This window comes from Acipenser ruthenus, chromosome 1 (assembly GCF_902713425.1).
Source record: "Acipenser ruthenus chromosome 1, fAciRut3.2 maternal haplotype, whole genome shotgun sequence".
Taxonomy (NCBI): domain Eukaryota; kingdom Metazoa; phylum Chordata; class Actinopteri; order Acipenseriformes; family Acipenseridae; genus Acipenser; species Acipenser ruthenus.
In genome coordinates this window covers 106903739-106922771 of record NC_081189.1, presented here as the reverse complement: position 1 = coordinate 106922771, position 19033 = coordinate 106903739, and the positions used below count along the sequence as shown (strand labels likewise).

Here is a 19033-nt window from a genome sequence, read left to right as displayed (position 1 = left end):
CTTCCAACAAGACAATGATCCAAAACATAAAGCAAAATCTACAATGGAAAGGTTCACAAATAAACATATCCAGGTGTTAGAATGGCCAAGTCAAAGTCCAGACCTGAATCCAATCGAGAATCTGTGGAAAGAACTGAAAACTGCTGTTCACAAATGCTCTCCATCCAACCTCACTGAGCTCGAGCTGTTTTGCAAGGAGGAATGGGCAAAAATTTCAGTCTCTCGATGTGCAAAACTGATAGAGACATACCCCAAGCGACTTACAGCTGTAATCGCAGCAAAAGGTGGCGCTACAAAGTATTAACTTAAGGGGGCTGAATAATTTTGCACGCCCAATTTTTCAGTTTATTTGTTAAAAAAGTTTGAAATATCCAATAAATTTCGTTCCACTTCATGATTGTGTCCCACTTGTTGTTGATTCTTCACAAAAAATTACAGTTTCATATCTATGTTTGAAGCCTGAAATGTGGCAAAAGGTCGCAAAGTTCAAGGGGGCCGAATACTTTCGCAAGGCACTGTATATATATTTATTTTGACAATACCGTAACACATTAGAACCAAGATACACATTTGCTTCCAAAAGCATCTCTATGGGAGCATGTTCTGAATTTACGCGGTAACACTGCTGTCGTCATTCAACTCTCTTGAAGGCAACTGACTCATCATTGCTTTAAAAGTGGGGATTTGCTAAGCTGCCCGTCTGCAAAGTAAATATCACTCCAGATTTGTTCTCTGTTTGTGCTTCGGTGAAAGAGCGTGTGAGGGAATGACTAGTTCATCTATTTTTAAACATTTTCTCATTTAATTTAATTGAGAAGGCTGCAAGGAACAACAGATGCCATCACTGTGGCATTAACATTTAAAAAGGTTGACTTACTAAGTGTTTAAGCTGGCAGCCTCCATTTGTCAACCACAAACATGGGCACGCATGGCTAAATGTGTTGTACTGCTAGCCACAGCTGTAAAAATATGCAGCAAAATCGATTTAGTGGTGCTATTACATACAGTAGTATAATAGTTCCCATTACAAGACTCGCTCTTACTGTAGCTAAACTGTATGGACAAATTAACCTTGGTGATTCCAGACAGCCTACTGCAATACAATGAAGGGGTTTGGCAAAACATCTTCACCTGCAGCCATCCTGCATTGGTTTCCAGCATGATCAACCCAAGACCAGTCTTAAACAACTGGGGAAAGACATCTGTGCCAAACCGACTGATAATCCTTGCTCTGGGATACAGAGAAGTGCAACTTTTGGGCATAATAGATTCATTCTGCAGCTATTATTTTTATTGTTTTTAACACGTGATGAGATCTCTTTTGTCTGAAAAGCTAATTTACTTTAAAATATGCCATTCTTGGCATTTTAAGGAGGCCTTTGAACCTCTTGGAAAGCATGAAATTGAAATTGTAATGGCAGAGTGCTGAATATTTTATCCATACTGTTAAAAGAAAATGGGTTTTAATTAGTACACCCAATCCCTTTTTTTTGTTGGCGGCTTTCAAATTTCACTGTGGCAACCAGCCATCAATTAAAATAACCAAACCAACATCAAATGGACAAGCTAAAGGAGAAACATTCAGACTGTCTAATACAGTATTCCAGTTCCATAAACATTTGTCTGAAGTTTCTTCAGTAGAACACCCACACACAGACAAGAATAATCCATGAGGACTGGTCAAAAGGCCCTGTAGGTTAAGGAGACCGGAGTTTGGGTCATAGGTAGACAATTGTTTGGTCCAATTTAATGCACATTACAACATTTCCCACACTATTCAACACCTCCTTTGCCTACTAAGAGTGTGGTCCCTCCAGGACAGGCTTGAGGCCTGGTCTCAGGGGATTGTGAGAAAGGTTTATGGGTAAACAGTCACCAGCACTGCCAATCCAGCACCTTTCAGGAAGACCTGTGCAGTAAAAGGCATTATTTTTTTTAAAACTTCAGAATTACTTTACATGAATTCTTAGCAAAACCATTTAAATTCTTTATAGCTCCATAAATAACATTGAAAATGTAATATGGGGTTACTAAATAATTCCCTACTGCACACTGGTATGTTTTGCCTGGTGGCCAAGGATTGTCCGAACATACCACTCCTGGAGTTTTTGGCAGGCAGGTCCTGCCTGTGTAACTGATGTTACTGGAATTCCATAACACGTGGTTGCCTCAGACAAGTGACCCTGTGCCAAATATGCCTGGAAGATCCTGGGCCTTTTGAGGTGCCTGGTTTAAACATTGTTTATTGAAAGTCAAGAACAAGCTTTAAACTGTACATGAACACACATAATTAAGGCCCTGTGTAAATAGCAAGATCAGAATAGAAATCGTGAAATTAGCCCAATACCGCGATTTTTTACAATATTCTTAAGAAATAAAAATAATTTCATAATTTGTATTTCATACAAAAAAAATAAACAAATAAAAAAAATCACATTAACGAAACTGTACAGCTCTGCAGTGTGCCTGCATGTATTATTCGCCATGCACACAGTGCTGTGCAGTGATTATGTCACGTGACCATATGCAGTCTAGGCAGGAAATTAAAGTACTACACACTGTAAACAAGAAAATGGATGTCTCTAAAAAAGCTAAAAATGTGTCTGCAGCAGATCATGTAAAGCAGTATCCAGCAGGAGTTTTACACAGCGATAGAGGTGAGCTCTTCTGTACATCCTGCAACATTACTGTAGATCACTACCGAGAATCGGCTGTTAACAGGCATTTAGATTAAAGTATTTACCGAAAGAGAAAGGCAGAAATCCAGAGCAGTGCTGCGACTGCTTTACTTGCAAAGAAACAAAAAAATTGTGACTTCCATGTTCCAAAAGTCCATTGAAAACCATGAAGCACAAAACACATTAAATTTTGACCTGACAGAGGCGTTTGTTTGCGCAAATATTACATAAATTCTTCAGACTGAGTGTAGCAAATGGTGGAGTGATTCCTTCATTAGCCCACCTGAGAAGTGAATACTTAACTAAAGTTGCCGAGTATCACAAGCAGATTATGGAATTGGTAAAACAGTCTGGTTGCTTGTCAGTGGTCACGGACGAGTCGACTGATGTCCGAAATCAGAATGGGTTACACATTTTATTTGTTTGTTTTGCAAGACCTAAATGATGAACATGCACCTCATGTACTTGAACTGAAAGCTGTCCTTGCAGATACACTTGACCTACAAGCTGTTACTTACAACACCGTTCCACAAGCTACTGTAAAGTGCTTCAATAACTTTGATGTTGATTTTGATGTCTGTGCATTTCTCTCTATATTTGATGTTTAAAAAAAATTATTTATAAAACAGTTCAGTGCACATTCCACAAAATACAATACTTTACCCGTGACACGGTCATGAATTTTAAAGAAAATGTCTGCGATTTTCACAGGGCCTTACACAGAATGCACAACTGCTACACATTTCTCTTAACAGCACAGGCAACAGAAAAGCCTTCAGTTTTCAAACAACCTATACGGAACATCTCAACAAAACACAAGGGGAGTTACTGAACAAATAATAAAAAAAATAAAATAAAAAAATCGGTCTCATTTCTTTTCTGCTGCAAGGTAGGAACTAAATTAGACAAACACTTGGGCTCCTGCCTTCACTGATAACACTATGTAACACAATTTTTGTTCCTGGGTAGTAAGTGTTATTTCCTAATTGCTTATGCCTCAAAAGTATAGAAAATGGCTATTATTCCCCACAAACTTTGCTTTTGTGACCAGGACAGTGATATTTTGAAATTTACCTATTTCCAATGAGAAAACGGGCGAATTTGTGTCTTTTCGTTTTTTCACTTTCACAAATCAGCCCCCAAATGTAGTCTCCCATCATGTTCTCGTTATACTGTCCTTGGTAGCGGCGTTCAAAGTCCAGTATTTCCTGGTGGAAGCGCTCGCCTTGCTCCTCCAAGTATGCTCCCATGTTCTCCTTGAATTTATCAAGATGAGCATCAAGGATATGGACTTTGAGGGACATCCTACAGCCCATTGTGCCGTAGTTCTTCACCAGAGTCTCAACCAGCTCCACACAGTTTTCGGCCTTGCGATTGCCCAGGAAGCCCCGAACCACTGCGACAAAGCTGTTCCAAGCCGCTTTCTCCTTACTAGTGAGCTTCTTGGGGAATTCATTGCACTCCAGGATCTTCTTTATCTGTGGTCCGACGAAGACACCGGCTTTGACCTTTGCCTCAGACAGCTTAGGGAAGAAGTCTTGAAGGTACTTGAAGGCTGCTGACTCCTTATCTAGAGCTCTGGCAAATTGTTTCATTAGGCCCAATTTGATGTGCAGTGGTGGCATCAGCACCTTCCGGGGGTCCACCAGTGGCTCCCACTTGACGTTGTTCCTCCCCACAGAGAACTCGGTCTGCTGTGGCCATTACCGCCTGTGGTAGTGCGCCTTGGTGTCCCTGCTGTCCCAAAGGCAAAGACAGCAGGGAAACTTGGTAAACCCGCCTTGGAGACCCATCAGGAATGCCACCATTTTGAAGTCTCCTATGACCTCCCAGCCGTACTCATCATACTTCAAGGTGTCCAGCAAGGTCTTGATGCTGTTGTAATCCTCTTTGAGGTGCACCGAGTGAGCCAGGGGAAGAGATGGGTACTTGTTACCATTATGGAGCAGCACGGCTTTGAGGCTCCTGGATGAGCTGTCAATGAAGAGGCGCCACTCATGCTGGTTACAGGCGATTCCGATTGCCTCGAACAGACTGGCCACATTGTGGCAGAAGCAGAGCCCATCTTGACGGGTGAAGAAGCTGGAAAAAGGTTGGTGACGCTTCCTCTGATCTGCGACTTGCACACTTTCATCCAACAAGTTCCACTGCTTGAGTCTCGACGTCAAAAGCTCGGCATTGGACTTGGTGAGACCAAGATCTCTAATCAAGTCGTTGAGGTCTTTTTGGTTGGGGTAGTATGGGTTTCTCTCCTCAGCTCCACCTCTGAAATTGTCATCTGGGTCTACAACGTCTTCCTCGCTCTCTGACTTGCTGCTCTCATCTAAAGACGGCTGCTCTCTCTCCGGAGGAGTGGGTGCGGGGAGCTCATGGCAGTGTGGCACCGGGGCGATGGATGAAGGAAGGTCCTGATACGTGATAGCAGGTGCATTCTTGCCAGTCTGACGTTTGGAAGGGTCCACCATGCAGAAGTAGCAGTTGCTTGAGTGGTCAGTGGGTTCCCGCCAAATTCTTGGGATAGCGAACTGCATGGCTCTCTTTTCCCCTCTGTACCATCCTACAAAAATACATTTATTTCACCCATGACTAATGTGTAAGAGATTCTCGCAACATTTTTCATATACAATATATTTTTTCAATAACATTGAAAATTGTAAAACATTTTAAAATTAAAAACTTTTACAATTTTAAAAATTAACAAATTTTATAACATAAAATTCCGAGCAACAATTGTCCATCTTACCTTCCAGAGTTTTTTTGCAGTGCTCGCAGGTGAAATGAGGTGCCCAGGGTTTGTCTTGATCCCCGACAGGCATGCCGAAATATGCCTTGTAGGCCTCACACCTTAGCAGATGCTTCCACGGAGTACTTTTTCGCTCTTGTCTTGATAAATTGGCCGCAGACATAGCAAAATGCGTCTGCCGGATGCTTGCAGCCTCTTGATGCCATCTCAGAAAAATGCAGATATGTATCCACTTAGGCAGCTGGAACTAAACTGAACTGGTGGGCTTAAGGCCCCTGTATTTATACTACTATTTATATTACTGGAAAGTTCTAGAAAGTTCTAGAAGTTACTCCAAGTTTACTCAGCACTGAATCTATCTGGAATGTTCTGGAAAATAGGTAGATTTCAAAGTATCACTGTCCTGGTCACAAAAACAAAGTTTGTGGGGAATAATAGCCATTTTCTATACTTTTGAGGCATAAGCAATTAGGAAATAACACTTACTACCCAGGAACCAAAAAAAAAAATAATAATTGTTACACGGTGTAATGGCAGCTTTCAGACAAACATGTCGTTCATTCGTTTTTTATAAAGCATCCCTAACTGCTGAAGGCATTAGTCAGAACGTTTAACCTCAGACCTGTTCATGTTCTATGTAGAGTCAATGAACATAGAAACTACTGTACATGCCTCGCTGTCATCATGTCACTGTTAGTAAGGATATGGCCTCCTCAAGGGTTATTTTCCATGCCCTGCCCCTTTTTTTCAGCTTAATGTTCAAGCTGCCAATCTTTTGGCCCAGCTGCTACAGTACAAGTCAACCCCGCAATGCTGACTGTTTGGGCATTTGGCTGCTGCCCAGTTAAAGATCACTGACACAGGCAAAATATCAGATGAAGAAAGCGTGGAGCATGCTCTATTAAATATCAAGCCGAATAAACAGCTTGTGTCATCGTTTCGCTAAGAATGCACACCACATTAGTCAATAGTGCCGTTTTGTCTTCCAGACCAAATTCCAATTTGGTTTTCAGTGAGTGAGTATATTTCCCTTTTACAATTCATATCCTCCTAAATGCACAGGTATTATCTATTTTTCTAGTTCCTAGTGCCCAACGAGTATAATCAAATTCAAAACAAAAACAGGTCTATTTTCAGAAGCAACAACACAGTAGGTGTTGTAGAAGTAGGCATAAATGTATCACCGCTGTCCAAATCTAGATTTAAATCAGGAGTACTGTATCTGCAGGTGTTTAAAAACTAAAAAGAGCATTCTTTTAAACTTACGTTAAATGCAGTTCTAGTCAGCACGTTTGGGTTGTCGTTTTTTATATTATTTTATAAAAACATGCAGTAAGAGAGCCACATTCGAAGCAACTTATCGGTCCAGTATTATTATTTGTAGCAGACACCTTAGAGACTAGGGTGTGTGAACTATGCAGTAATATGAAGAATCAAAAGTTAAGGCTAGACTGACCACATGGAGGCACATATGAATCATCCAAGAACAGGAGAGTTAGTGGCAAGGCATGTTGTGAAGCCACGTGTAGAAAAAAAAGCAAAGACATCGCTCTCGCTCTCTTTATACTGATGAATCCTCTTTGCACTTCCAGCACAGCAGCTAATTAATACTTTTTATTACCATTCACAAAAGGGTGAAGAATCGGATTTAGTATTTTCTCTTCACACAAAGCCGTTTTTCAAGTGAGAAGTCAACAATGTGGATTAAGCTGTCATTTCTAATAAGTAATCTGCCAACACAAAATTACAGGCTGCCATTGATACCTCTCTAGAAACAGAGACTAAGAAGGTGAAGTAACATTAGACCCGCTATTATCATTCAATGCACTAAACTGTCCCCATGTTAAAATGTTATGAGAACAATGGGAAAAAATGAATATAATACAAGCACATGTACTATACTGCTTAAGTGACTTAAATGCAAGGCCCATTGCGTCACGTATGTTTCACAATAAACAGGATGTCATTATATTTACGTGATAGATGTATTAACATACACTGAGTGGGGGACGGAGGGGGGTGATGCTGGGTCGCCAGAATCACCGTCGAGCCCTCTTGAGGTATTATGGGCTAGGCGAAACACCAAGGACGGAAGGTGCCCACTTGAAGACCCTAGAGATGTACCCTACTTAGCTCAATCCAGACGGTTGAAATGCTGATGCGCTGGGGAGACCACACTGTGGTTGATCCCCAGAGCCAGCATCGCAGCCGTTGTGTGTGCTGATGCGGTAGGGAGGCAAAATAAGCTGATCCCTGGAGCCAGCATTACACTTCAGCCATCAACACCAGACAGAAGGATATCTACATCATCATATGGAAGGAAACGCAAATGGATGGAGACACAGATGGATCACATTAGTTTACTGTAAAGCTACATCTTAGTTGGTGCTTATCTTGGCGAGAGCCGAGTTCAAATCAGCATGAAGTTTTAACATCTACTCTCATGTAATGAAAATCATTTACACTGCAGAATACCAGAAATCTTTGTGAATTCTTTTCAAGAGCCTAAACCAGAGCGCTGATAGCAAATTTAGGTCTGGACAGCATGAAAGTGGGTTCCCATGCCTTCTTATTGGTCTGCAGCCACCTCAGTAGAGCTTAGTGAGCTTTGAGTCGAGTACTGCCAAATAAGAGAAGTTGACAACTCAGTTGATGGGTTCTGTTCTGTCATTAGCTCACCTAATGCCTAGTGTGATACAGATGCTAGTTTCCAATAACAGTCAATAAAAAGAAGGCCGCCTTCTCCTTGTCCAAATTGCTTCTCCAGTTTTCAGGTCAAAACTACACCAGTAGGAATATCAGTGTTTCAATAAGGCTACTTGACACACAGATGCCACTCTTTAATTTTGCGGTGAAAGTGTACACAGTTTGCACACATTGGTATACTGCCTGTCCTCCCTCTTCCCTCCAGACAAAAAAGCTAGAAATGCTACTCAATCTATGGGCTGTCATTAGAGAAAAAATGCATATTAAGAAATAAAGCACCTCTTACAGTAGGCATACTTTAAGAGCAGCAATCCTTGTTGAGGGACACCTAAATAAGGAACTCCAGCATGCTCCAGCCCACAGAAACGTATCCGTTTCACCTTTAGACTGCCTAGAATTTGTCCACTCCTTGTTTTGATTAAAACTGCCATTCACACACAAAAGCTGCTTGCTGTTCCTCAATATGACGCCTTAATACTTCAAATGGGAGCACAGATTAGAGGTAGAGACTCTACTCTTCCCCCCCCCCCCCCCATTTTGATTTAAAGAATAAATCCTCATTTTAAGAGAACTGTAGCTTGTGTTTTAAAACTGAGTTAGGCTGCGATTATTTACAGTATAATGCAGCAAATTGGGAAATTACCGCAGCTTAAATTCTAACAGCTGACAACCTGGGATCCTTCAAGAAGCTGCTTGATGAGATTCTGGGAACAATAAGCTACTAACAACCAATTGTAATAAACTGTGTAAATTCCAGTTGAAATTAAGTTGATGAAGATAGTACAATTTTTTATTCATTTGTTGTACTTGTATAAACTGTGGATCTAGATTACTATTTAAATAAGTTTATATTAATAAAGAAATCCCTCCCCCCCCACCCCAAAAGTCAAGTGGTCTCAAACCATTCCAGACGTGTTTTACATCAATTACCGTACAGTGCCTTTACCACAACAAGAAAAGGATTGTTCTTGCAGCTCAATAGACTGCCTCCATTGAACTGTTTTAGTTGGTTTCTTCTTTTCTACAGTAGCGTGCGCCTCTTTAAAAAGCTGTTTGCAGCAACAGCAGTTGCTCAGGAGAGGTGACAAAACAAATTATTCCAAATGCAAGTGGTCTGGAATGTCAACCCTTTTTGAGAATGCTAGACTGAACTCTTCACATACAAGATAAACACAGTAAGATGTTCTGGTAGCGAGACAAAGAAAGCTGCGACTCCCTGTGGAAAGTTTATATACAAGAAAAAAAAAAAGTTTTACAAAAGTACAGTCAAACCAACCGACAGGCTAATGCAGGTTTTATATATAAAAACGATTTTCGAACCTTATCTATTGGTATTGTTGACTGCAAACCACTTATATTAGAATTGTAAGTACCTATACTTGCACCTGTGCTGGCCTTGTGGGCACAAAAGTGAATAAATTAAACTAACCAAAATATGAAAATAATAATAATAATAATAATAATAATAATAATAATAATAATAATAGTCAACTTATCTATGAGCTATCCAGTGCCAAAGGAAAAAAAAGTTACAGGGGATTTAGTAGAGGAAGATATAAACAGAATGCCTCCCATTTGAACGAGGCACAGTAGATCAATAAAGTAAATGGAAGCAGTTCAAATGTAACTTTGCAAGAACAAAAGAATATTGATACTCCCTGAAAAACTGCAACAGCAGAAAGAAAAGATAAAGAAAAAAATACAGTTACACGCACACGCCACACTCTCTATTTACATGACATCACTGGCCGGTACGTGAACGCCAGCAAGCAAGTTAATTTTAGCAACTGGGCACTCATCCCAGACAATGGTAACAATTCGATACCAAGAGCTCTATTATTGCACGATTCATTGCATTCATGCTAAACAAAGTTATAAAACCTGTGTGTGCTGGTCTTTCATTCTCCGGTCATGCAACACACTTCATTTCTAACACTTGGAAAAACTACTGTAGGAAGCTTCTTCAAAAGAAGCATCTGCTGTTGTGGCAATTGTGCGTTTCTTACAGTTTGTGTAGGGTTACTAACAAGACCTGGTGAAATGCACTGTTTAGTTGAAGGTTTAGTGCGAAATTCCATGCGAGGATGTACAACCCATGAAATGAGTGCAATTTACTAGATAAAACAACTCACTAACAAACCTTTTTTTTTTTTCTTTTACGTATTAAATGCTTAATAAATTGCTGTCGCTTTACTGGTCCTGACCTCTCAGAAGTCAACATACAGTGGTAGCATAAGAAATGTAAAAACTAGAAGCTCCAAAAATGAGCTAGATGAGAATTCTCATTATTATTATTAAAACAAAAGGTCTTTTTTTTTATTTATATTTATTTTTATAAATATACAGTGGACACTCGCTTAACTCATCTGATCAGTTGACACACACTTTGCAGTGCAGTTTATACCACTTATTCAACAGCAGTGTATAACAATACACCATGCTAAGAGAATGACTCAAAGCAATAGGCTACTCTCGTGCTTGCTGTGGGTGTAAAACATATTTTAACAAGGCAGGGAGACCAGAATAGCACAAAGTCTGCTTGTAGAAGGGCCACTGTGAGGATGGACATATATCAATCCACGCTCAGGAAAGTTGAAGGGGTGTACATTTATAGAAATGTCTGCTAAGAAATAAATAATAAAATAGCAAAGTCTGCTCTCCAATTCTGAAACAGTCCCTTGTGAAACTCAAGGAACTTACATCTAAACAGAAGCATGTGTTACATGCAACACTGTAGGGGTTTCCATTCAGTATATATAAAACGCAGTGGAAAACACACAACAATGTGGAACACTGACACAATGAATTCACCTAAATAAAGCTATTAGGTTAGCAATCCTTTTTTTTCAATTCTGTCAGTTCTGAGAGGATGTGTTAGCAAAAACAATCCATACAGACCCACAGAGTGTTAACATTGAAACAGACAATTATCATGGTTCACTGTGGGAGTCTCACAAAGGACAATATCAAATGAACAATGAATACAGCACCACTTATTAACAATAGCTTTTGAATCTCAAACGCCTCTGCAGGTGAACTGTATGTCTGCGAGTATCTATATCACACTGGCACTCGTACCCGGGCCCGGGTTCTGGCTACCTGGGTCACAATCCTGCATAGTGTGAAACCACATACCTGGGTCATATCCAGGTTAAGCTGGGTCCCAGTAACCCACCTCAGGATGTGGGCTGACACCCTTTGACCCGGGTTGAACAAGACAAAATGCATACGAAATGACAAACAGCCACGCCTGCGTTAACATTTCATTTCCGCAAGGAACGTTTTTGTTTATTCTGTTTAGCCATATTTCTGCTGCTTGACACACACCATGAGCCAGATTGCAGCAGGGATGTAGAAACATTTGCTCTAATCAACATGGGCCGACGTAACAAGCTCCTTCCGGGGCATTGATACGCATATTGTTTACTTGCGTCTGTCACCCAGGTGAAATCGCTTAGCATGATGTCGGATCCTAGCCGGGGTAGGTTCCATCCCGGGGAGAGCATGCCATTGTGAAAGGGTCTTACCATAACAGTACTGTAATATGGACACTGCTACTTTTTTGATTAAACGTATATAAAAAAAAACTAAATAAATTAATGTTAACTTTGAAATAGGGGGCTACATATAATTGCATTTAAATGTTATTCTTTTCTTTAAGGACACCTGCAAAATGTTTAATATTTCTGGACTGGTGAGAACCATTATCTAATAATGCAAAAGCTGAGGTAAAATCAATACTAATTGATCATCTTTCCACAGGATTTATTAAAGATCCTTTATTTTCATTATTTAGTGTTGTACAAGGTAACCCCTTTACCCTGGTCTTGAACGGTGATTGGCTGAATTAACCAACTACAACAACAAAAAAAGAAATATTTAGATTTATATAAACATTACAACTGTCTACTGTACTACTTCCGATGCGCTTGTCTTTGCTTAAAATAAACTGGGTTCTGAATCAATAAAACTGTTTTTATAAAAACAAGCAACCCGTAATGTAATTCTTCTGCAAAAGGGCAGTATGGCTTTAAGTGGTAATCCTGTTGAATCCAAGTGTTTGTTGCTAACCAGCTAATGTGGGCGGTTCAGTCTATGTCCACACAACACAGAGCGAGGTATCTTTCTATTACAATCCCTACCTCACCTCTCTTAAACGGCTCTTAAAGAGACACTGTCCACTATTACTGTCCGTTTTTAATCGCCTTTCAAGACTCAGAATGAATAATAGTAGGCTAATGAATACACCCATATTCTTATTTCCTTGTGGCCTTCAAACAACACTGCATCTAGCTCTTTTCATACAGCCTAACCGTCAATTCGGTCACATAGACATCTTTTGCGCTGCAACAACCCCATAATTGACTAAATTACCGTTTACACAACTTGGTTTTATCAAATGAAACCAGGGAGAAAGGGCTAATTCGTATGTAGAGTTAAGTAAAATGTTTTAAACAAAAAGACAGGATCAACCATTCACATGTCGATTACGTGAAACGAATAGTTTCATCCTCTCGTAATACGTCCGCGGTTCGCAAGCATGGGTCAAATCTAGGGGAAGGGACTGAAACAGTCTTCAAAAGGCTGATACACGACCAGGATACACCTTGATTCACACAGCCGACGAGTTCTATATTTTGGCAATTACGCGAAAAATATAGCAAAGCGAAACAAATGGATTTAATCAATGTTACCGTCTAGTTATAGTTATTTGTTATACACTGAAACCGTAGGGTTAATCATTTACCAGGCATACTCCCCTTAAACTTCAGAAACAATAACTAGTAACCTCTCTTTCAGCTTGGTAAGGTAGGGAAACTATCAAAAGTCAAAGATTTGAAGGAAACTGGAGAAACAAAAGATTCTCCTTCAAAAGAACCTCACACGTACGATAACAGCAAACAAACAAAGTATTTCTCTTCGTTGTCTCGCTATGTAGTGGCGATTCCGGGTTTCTGGTTTCAAAAGACGGCAACATGTTTTTCAAATCAAGCAGTCCTAAATCAAAGAATATCGCTACAAACGGATTCCCAAGTAAAATAACGTCTACTGCTATTTACAACGGGAGCCGTTTTGTGCAAATCGGTTGATTAGCGTAACACATTTTAATGAGGACGAGAGCTGGCATGGTTGTTTTCTAACACTTCTCTGTTGCCAAAATGCTGCCAGCATCTAAACAAGGGCATGCAAAATGTAATATATAAACCAGTACTTGAGGTTAAAGTAAAGCACAATGTATGCGTACGAGTGTACATGTAATCACAAAGAACAAGTATGACTTTAACTTGTGATTACTGCTACTAAAGTGCAAATCCCAGTTATGCTGTATTAACTGCACTGAAAAGGGTACCTTAGGGTGTGTTTTTAAAAACCAGATATACATCCTACAAAATCAGGTTACATCTGTACACGACCACCCTCCACCCCCATTACCACGGACAGCATCAACACAGCTACTGTAAAAAGCGAGTTCAATTGCAATATGCTTCGCCAGTACACTGCCAAAAAGTGACTTTTCAATCTTCGAGTCCATTAAACTCCAACTATTAAAAAATATATATATCAATCCACGTGAATTCTAGCCCAATTTAGTTTCTTGTGACAAAATATAGCAATTTGTTTTATTTGGTACACTCCAAACTACGTGTAGTGCATTTTTTCACATTTCAAGATTTCGTCCATCCTTTTAAAAAGCAAAGCAACATTGCCCTCAAAAGGACTATACCACCAAAGTTTATTTTCTTTGGTGTGTGCTGTGTTAAAATAAAACTCAAAGTTGTATGAGTAAACTCTAAGATGTCGAGTTTATTTTAAAAATTGAACAACTGTTTTATTTTTGCACATTTAGATAATAAATAAAAAATAAATAAATAAATCTATATCCTATCAAAACATATACGGGGAAGGGGACGGAGGGCGCTTAGGGTTTCTTACCGCTATCAATGTGTTGTTTCTCTGTTCTGCTGTCGTAGCGGACTCAGGGTCTTGTTTGTTTTGCTGTTTATTATTTGCAGATTTTTTGGCTCTCTGTTCCAAGCTTCTCTGGTAGAGGCTGACCGTCTCCCTGCGTTCTATCTCCAGCTGTTCCACCTGCGCTTGCTGGTACCTGCTTTCGCAGTTTACATGGTGTCTTCTGCAGCCTTCGATCCGCTGTCTCAGCCTCTCCACCACTGTGCTGTGCTTAGGAATGCTCACATTGTTACTGTTGTTATTAGTGTTGATGCCGCTGTTTATATTATTGTTGTTAATGCAAATGCTACTGCCATTTGCAGCAGTGGGGGCTGCAAAATCCCCCATTCTACAGTCTGTGCACACTATTTTGGAAGAACTTTCTTTTGCTTCTCGTGTTCAAAATGTTTCCAAAGGGGGTCGGGGGGTGAGGGGATATAAGAAAGGGGAAATCAAAAGACCAAGAAGCAGCGGTACTGCTTCTTACATTCGGGAAAATCTGTAATTTAATCATGCAATGCCACTAAAATCATAATGCTGTACCCGAACTGCAGACAGACCAATAATAACTGTGACTGTTTAACCGCGTTTAGCAGTCAGTCCTATGCTTAAATCCCGTATACTGTTTTTACTTCAACTCCATAGACGATCCGGATGTTACGAGCGATCATCACACACAACAACCAATGTTGCGAGCCCGCAGCTTTATTGTGTTTTCCTTTAAGAAAAAGTTTTGCTGTTTACACCGCACAAACTCCGCAGTAGTTTTGTGAACTTGCATTTCATTAGCTTCTCTGTAAAATCCTCAGGTATAACGCGACTTGTAAAAATCCTGCCCTTTGCCGAGTGAGTGAACGAAGTCCAACAAACGCCGAGCTGCTGGTTGCATGCAGCTGCTGCCACCATCACAATGATCAAGTGCTCTCCTCCTCCATGCCAGCGGAGTGATATCAGGACAAGAGCTGAGTAAAAAGCAGCTAGAGGCTGTGAGCAGCCCTGGAGCAGCACGGAAAACTCGGGGCAGAGTACGAATCCTTCGGGATCAGGATTTGCTTAAAAAACTACTTTTACCGTCACGACCCGACGAACTCAAGTGAAAATAAAAAGGTTTTAATATTGCATTCAAAATCTACATCTAAAAAATGCAAATATTGGGTAATTCAGTTACTTTGGTGATGAATCAAAGCATGCAAACGCGTATTTTGATAATGACATAGGCATTTACTTATTATTATTATTATTATTATTATTATTATTATTATTATTATTATTAACCATTCTACATTCTCTATTAATTTGTTTGCATGTACACACCATATAGAAAGCGGTGACTATATCTTCCACAACAAGCACCACCCCCAGCATATAGGAAGCGGACCAACTATTTAAATAATTTCCTATCGAATCAAGTTTCCTTTCCGGCTCCCCGGGATGCTGCACAGAAGTGACATGAGTTCTTTTGTGTTACCCTTTGACAACCACATTACTCGCGTACACAAATATGTGTTACTTACAGCTAAGGCAGGAGGACAAACTAGCCTCCATCCTCAGGTTGTATTTCATTAGAAACATCTTCTACACCGCGAGTATTGAATACGTGTGTGTGTGTGTTTTTGTTGTTTTTTTGAGTATCAAATTATGTTTTTGCATTGATTAATTAAAACTTGTCAAGAATTTTGTGACTCGGTTAAAATGCAAGACAAAATAGTGCCCAAAGCAATGAAATATATAGACATCATCTGTAGAGCCTTTTTATATGACCCACTGTGTTGTTTTCCCATTGTTTGGTGCTTCCACCATCCAAGCTTCATTGCAAAGTGGGCTGCTGTCTTTATGTCAACTCTCCAAGTAGTTCAAAGCATATTCATTTTGCACATTCATTAAGCCAGAGTTAATGAATCATCTTGTGTTACAAAAAAAATGCCTTCATTAAATGTCTACTGATTTCACTTCATACTTCCAGATTAAGTATTATTGTTATCACTAATAAATTTGTTTAAATTCATTTCGGGTGCCACACAACAGTCACGAAGACAGTTCATGAAAAGTACAGGAACAAAAAAACATACAGCATAGATAAACTATGTGCTGAATTTGACATTTACAGCATGATTTTTAAAAGGGGCAAAATAAGAATGAGGTTGCAAAGTGATTTCTAAAAGCTGATTTGGGTCACTAAGTATATGGCTTTCAAAGGGTTTAGATGAAATGACTGTGTGTTCACTTGTTGATGATTTAACAATATAAATCAAGTGACATGGTTACATTAATCAGGCTTTTAAAATCATTTTGAGACATAGTTCTTATTTTGCCCCTTGAAAATCATGCTGTAAAAGTACTATTCTGGAACAAATGAATGAATTAATGCTTAATATGAACCATTTTGGCTTGGGTTTATAATAAAAAATGGTGAAAAACAAATGCCATTTTGTTTTCAAACCGAAGCTTGAAAATGACATTTACAAGCGCCGCAGGTTGTAGCAGGGGCAGTGCTGTGTAGTTCACAGAATAAAACAAAGAGAATATAAGGTTTCAAATTAACCTTGTGTTCCTGAAGCTGAAGCCAGCTTCAGATGAAAGTACACAACTCAAGATCTGTTTAAGGATGAAGTAGAGCACACACAGGCATAAAAATGGTAATCACCCAGGAAACAAGCCTGTTTTTAAATGGAACCCAATCATGGCCAATGCAGCAATGACCAGCACTGGGGATTTGCTGGTTTTCATGTTGGTTCAGGACATTTGGTGCAGGTTGATTAAAAATAGATCCATTAAAAATCTCTTTACCATGAAGTTTTACAATAAACTTTTGTTGGTCTATTGTCCTAAATGAATGTAATTGCAGTAAACCTGGTCTACTGTGTGCCTATTAAGAGGAACTGTATATATTTGTTCAAATTCCCAACTTTTAGCTTTGGGCTTTTACTCTCTGTGCCATCCCACTGGATCGAAACAAGAATTGATTAAATCAAGGAAACATGCTGCTAGTTAGCACTCCTCCAAGAGTTCTAGCCTGCTCGTGTGTTTGCTGTATGACCTTACAATCCCTCAGTTCACATGGATTTCCAGACAACTCTTTCCACCTACCAACCTTGATTTGTGACTTTTCCTACTTAAATTGTTATTACAATCTACTGTGGCCTTGCTTGTTTATAATTTTCAATTCCGTCCATGTTAGGGCAAATATAAATGACCTCACTGCTGCTGCACTGCCATCACCTCTTAAGAATTAGCTGACTGTGCAGCACTGCAGGGTCTGAGGAATGATATCTCTGTGTATAACCTTCAGGCAAGGTAGGTGAGCAGTCGATGTAGGCAATAATCATAAGAATTATTATTATTGGTACATATCACATTTACTTTCCTTTTAATATGAAAATGGAAGTAGACCCAGTTACTACTCAAGAATCCATTGGTTACACTGCCGACTCACTTACCTGCTACATCAAAAGATGTATTACCTAAACTGTGATTTGAATTCCTCTCTAAGATTTTCTACCTAATTCTGTGGGCTATGGACATTGGTCCCTGAGAGTCTTACCTAGTAAAATCACAACCACATGGTGTGCAGGATGAGTCGTAGAGTTTTTCAGTTTTGCACTACAGTCCAGGGTCTGGTAGCTGCAGACATCCACTGTCGAGCTCCTGGTTGTAAAGAGTCAATTAGGCTGTGTCAGGGGATCACCAACATTCAGTTCTTCTGAGCTGCTCTGGGCACTGCGGTGATGAGAGAAAATAACCAGAGAGAAAAACAAGGTAAAATACTCCGGGCACACTGAATTTATATGCTTGTATTAGATATAACAACCAATAGATTGTATCCTCAATAATAATAATAAAGTATACCCAAATGTACTTAATACATTATGCAATGAAGGCATTCTGGTGATACAATACACAATGTATGCAAGTATTATATTCAGACATATTTTGATGGTTTACTGAGAAATGAACGCTGCTAGGGTGTCAATTGGGTCAGGTAGCAATGACTGACATGTAGGTCAGCATAATGATAGCCATGGTCATGGTCATCTGCTCGAGACTGTAATACATGTAGAGGAGCACAGTAATTTTTCTACACTTTAGGTACGTTTTAGATACTTTACTGTTGGCTATCATGGCCATAGTGAACACCAGTGTAAGCGCTAATGAAAGCAAATCATCCAAGATGTGAAACGGTGCTGTAAAATGGAGAGATAAATAGGAGAACACTCTGGAGTGTGCCAGTACAGGCTTAATACACTCCCAGTGGGTTTGTAACTCCTACCCAGAGCAGAAGGAACTGCTCCTTTTTGTGAAAGGTTTAGAGGATACCAATACACCTTATGAAACAGTCCCCCTACTCCCACTAAAACTTAAATCGATAAATACAAGTGGCCTCGGTAAGCAGCCACATAAAGAAAGGATTATACTGTCTGGAAGAATGAGTCTTAACCACCAATGGTTAAAGGTGTGGGATGTATAAAAGGGTACCTTTACATCATGTACTGTAAATGTTCAGTATATTTGATTTACTACCAGTTTAATATCACAATATCTTTCATATTTTAAATCATTCAGAATTAAAACTTTGTGAACAGGCCTCATAAACTGATATTAAACAAACAAACAAAAAGTACATAAAGTACCCTTTTAAACAGACGGGCACAGGAATATTGTTTGTAATTTTTTTTTTTACTCATATGCCCCAGAGGTTTCTGGGGAAGTGTAGCTGTTATTAAATCAGTAACTGTTTAAAACAAATTACAGTAAAAAGAATATTTAAAAATGAAAAAAAAAAAAAAATCTTACCTGAAATCAGAATTTTGTTAATCAATCCTTCTGTAAGCCACTGAAGACTAGTCAATACTGGGGTATTGGTATATTTACCAATTCAGGGAGAAGAGTTTCGAATCTCTTGTAATTCAAAGGTTTTTAACATGCTCATAAGACTGATGGAGGCTGTCTGGATGTCGAT

The 19033-nt window shown here is 39.4% G+C and overlaps 1 protein-coding gene across 2 annotated transcripts in view; it reads right to left on the bottom strand.

Annotated features, from left to right (window-relative positions):
* Positions 1–15083, bottom strand: part of LOC117420587 (mastermind-like protein 3) — a 146653-nt gene extending 131570 nt beyond the window's left edge. For both annotated transcript variants that reach the window (XM_034034061.3, XM_059033587.1), the window contains exon 1: positions 14062–15083. In XM_034034061.3, the coding sequence (XP_033889952.3) occupies positions 14062–14424 (363 nt within the window). In that variant the 5' untranslated portion in view covers positions 14425–15083. The remainder of the gene's footprint in view (positions 1–14061) is intronic.
* Between the last annotated feature and the right edge of the window lie 3950 nt (positions 15084–19033).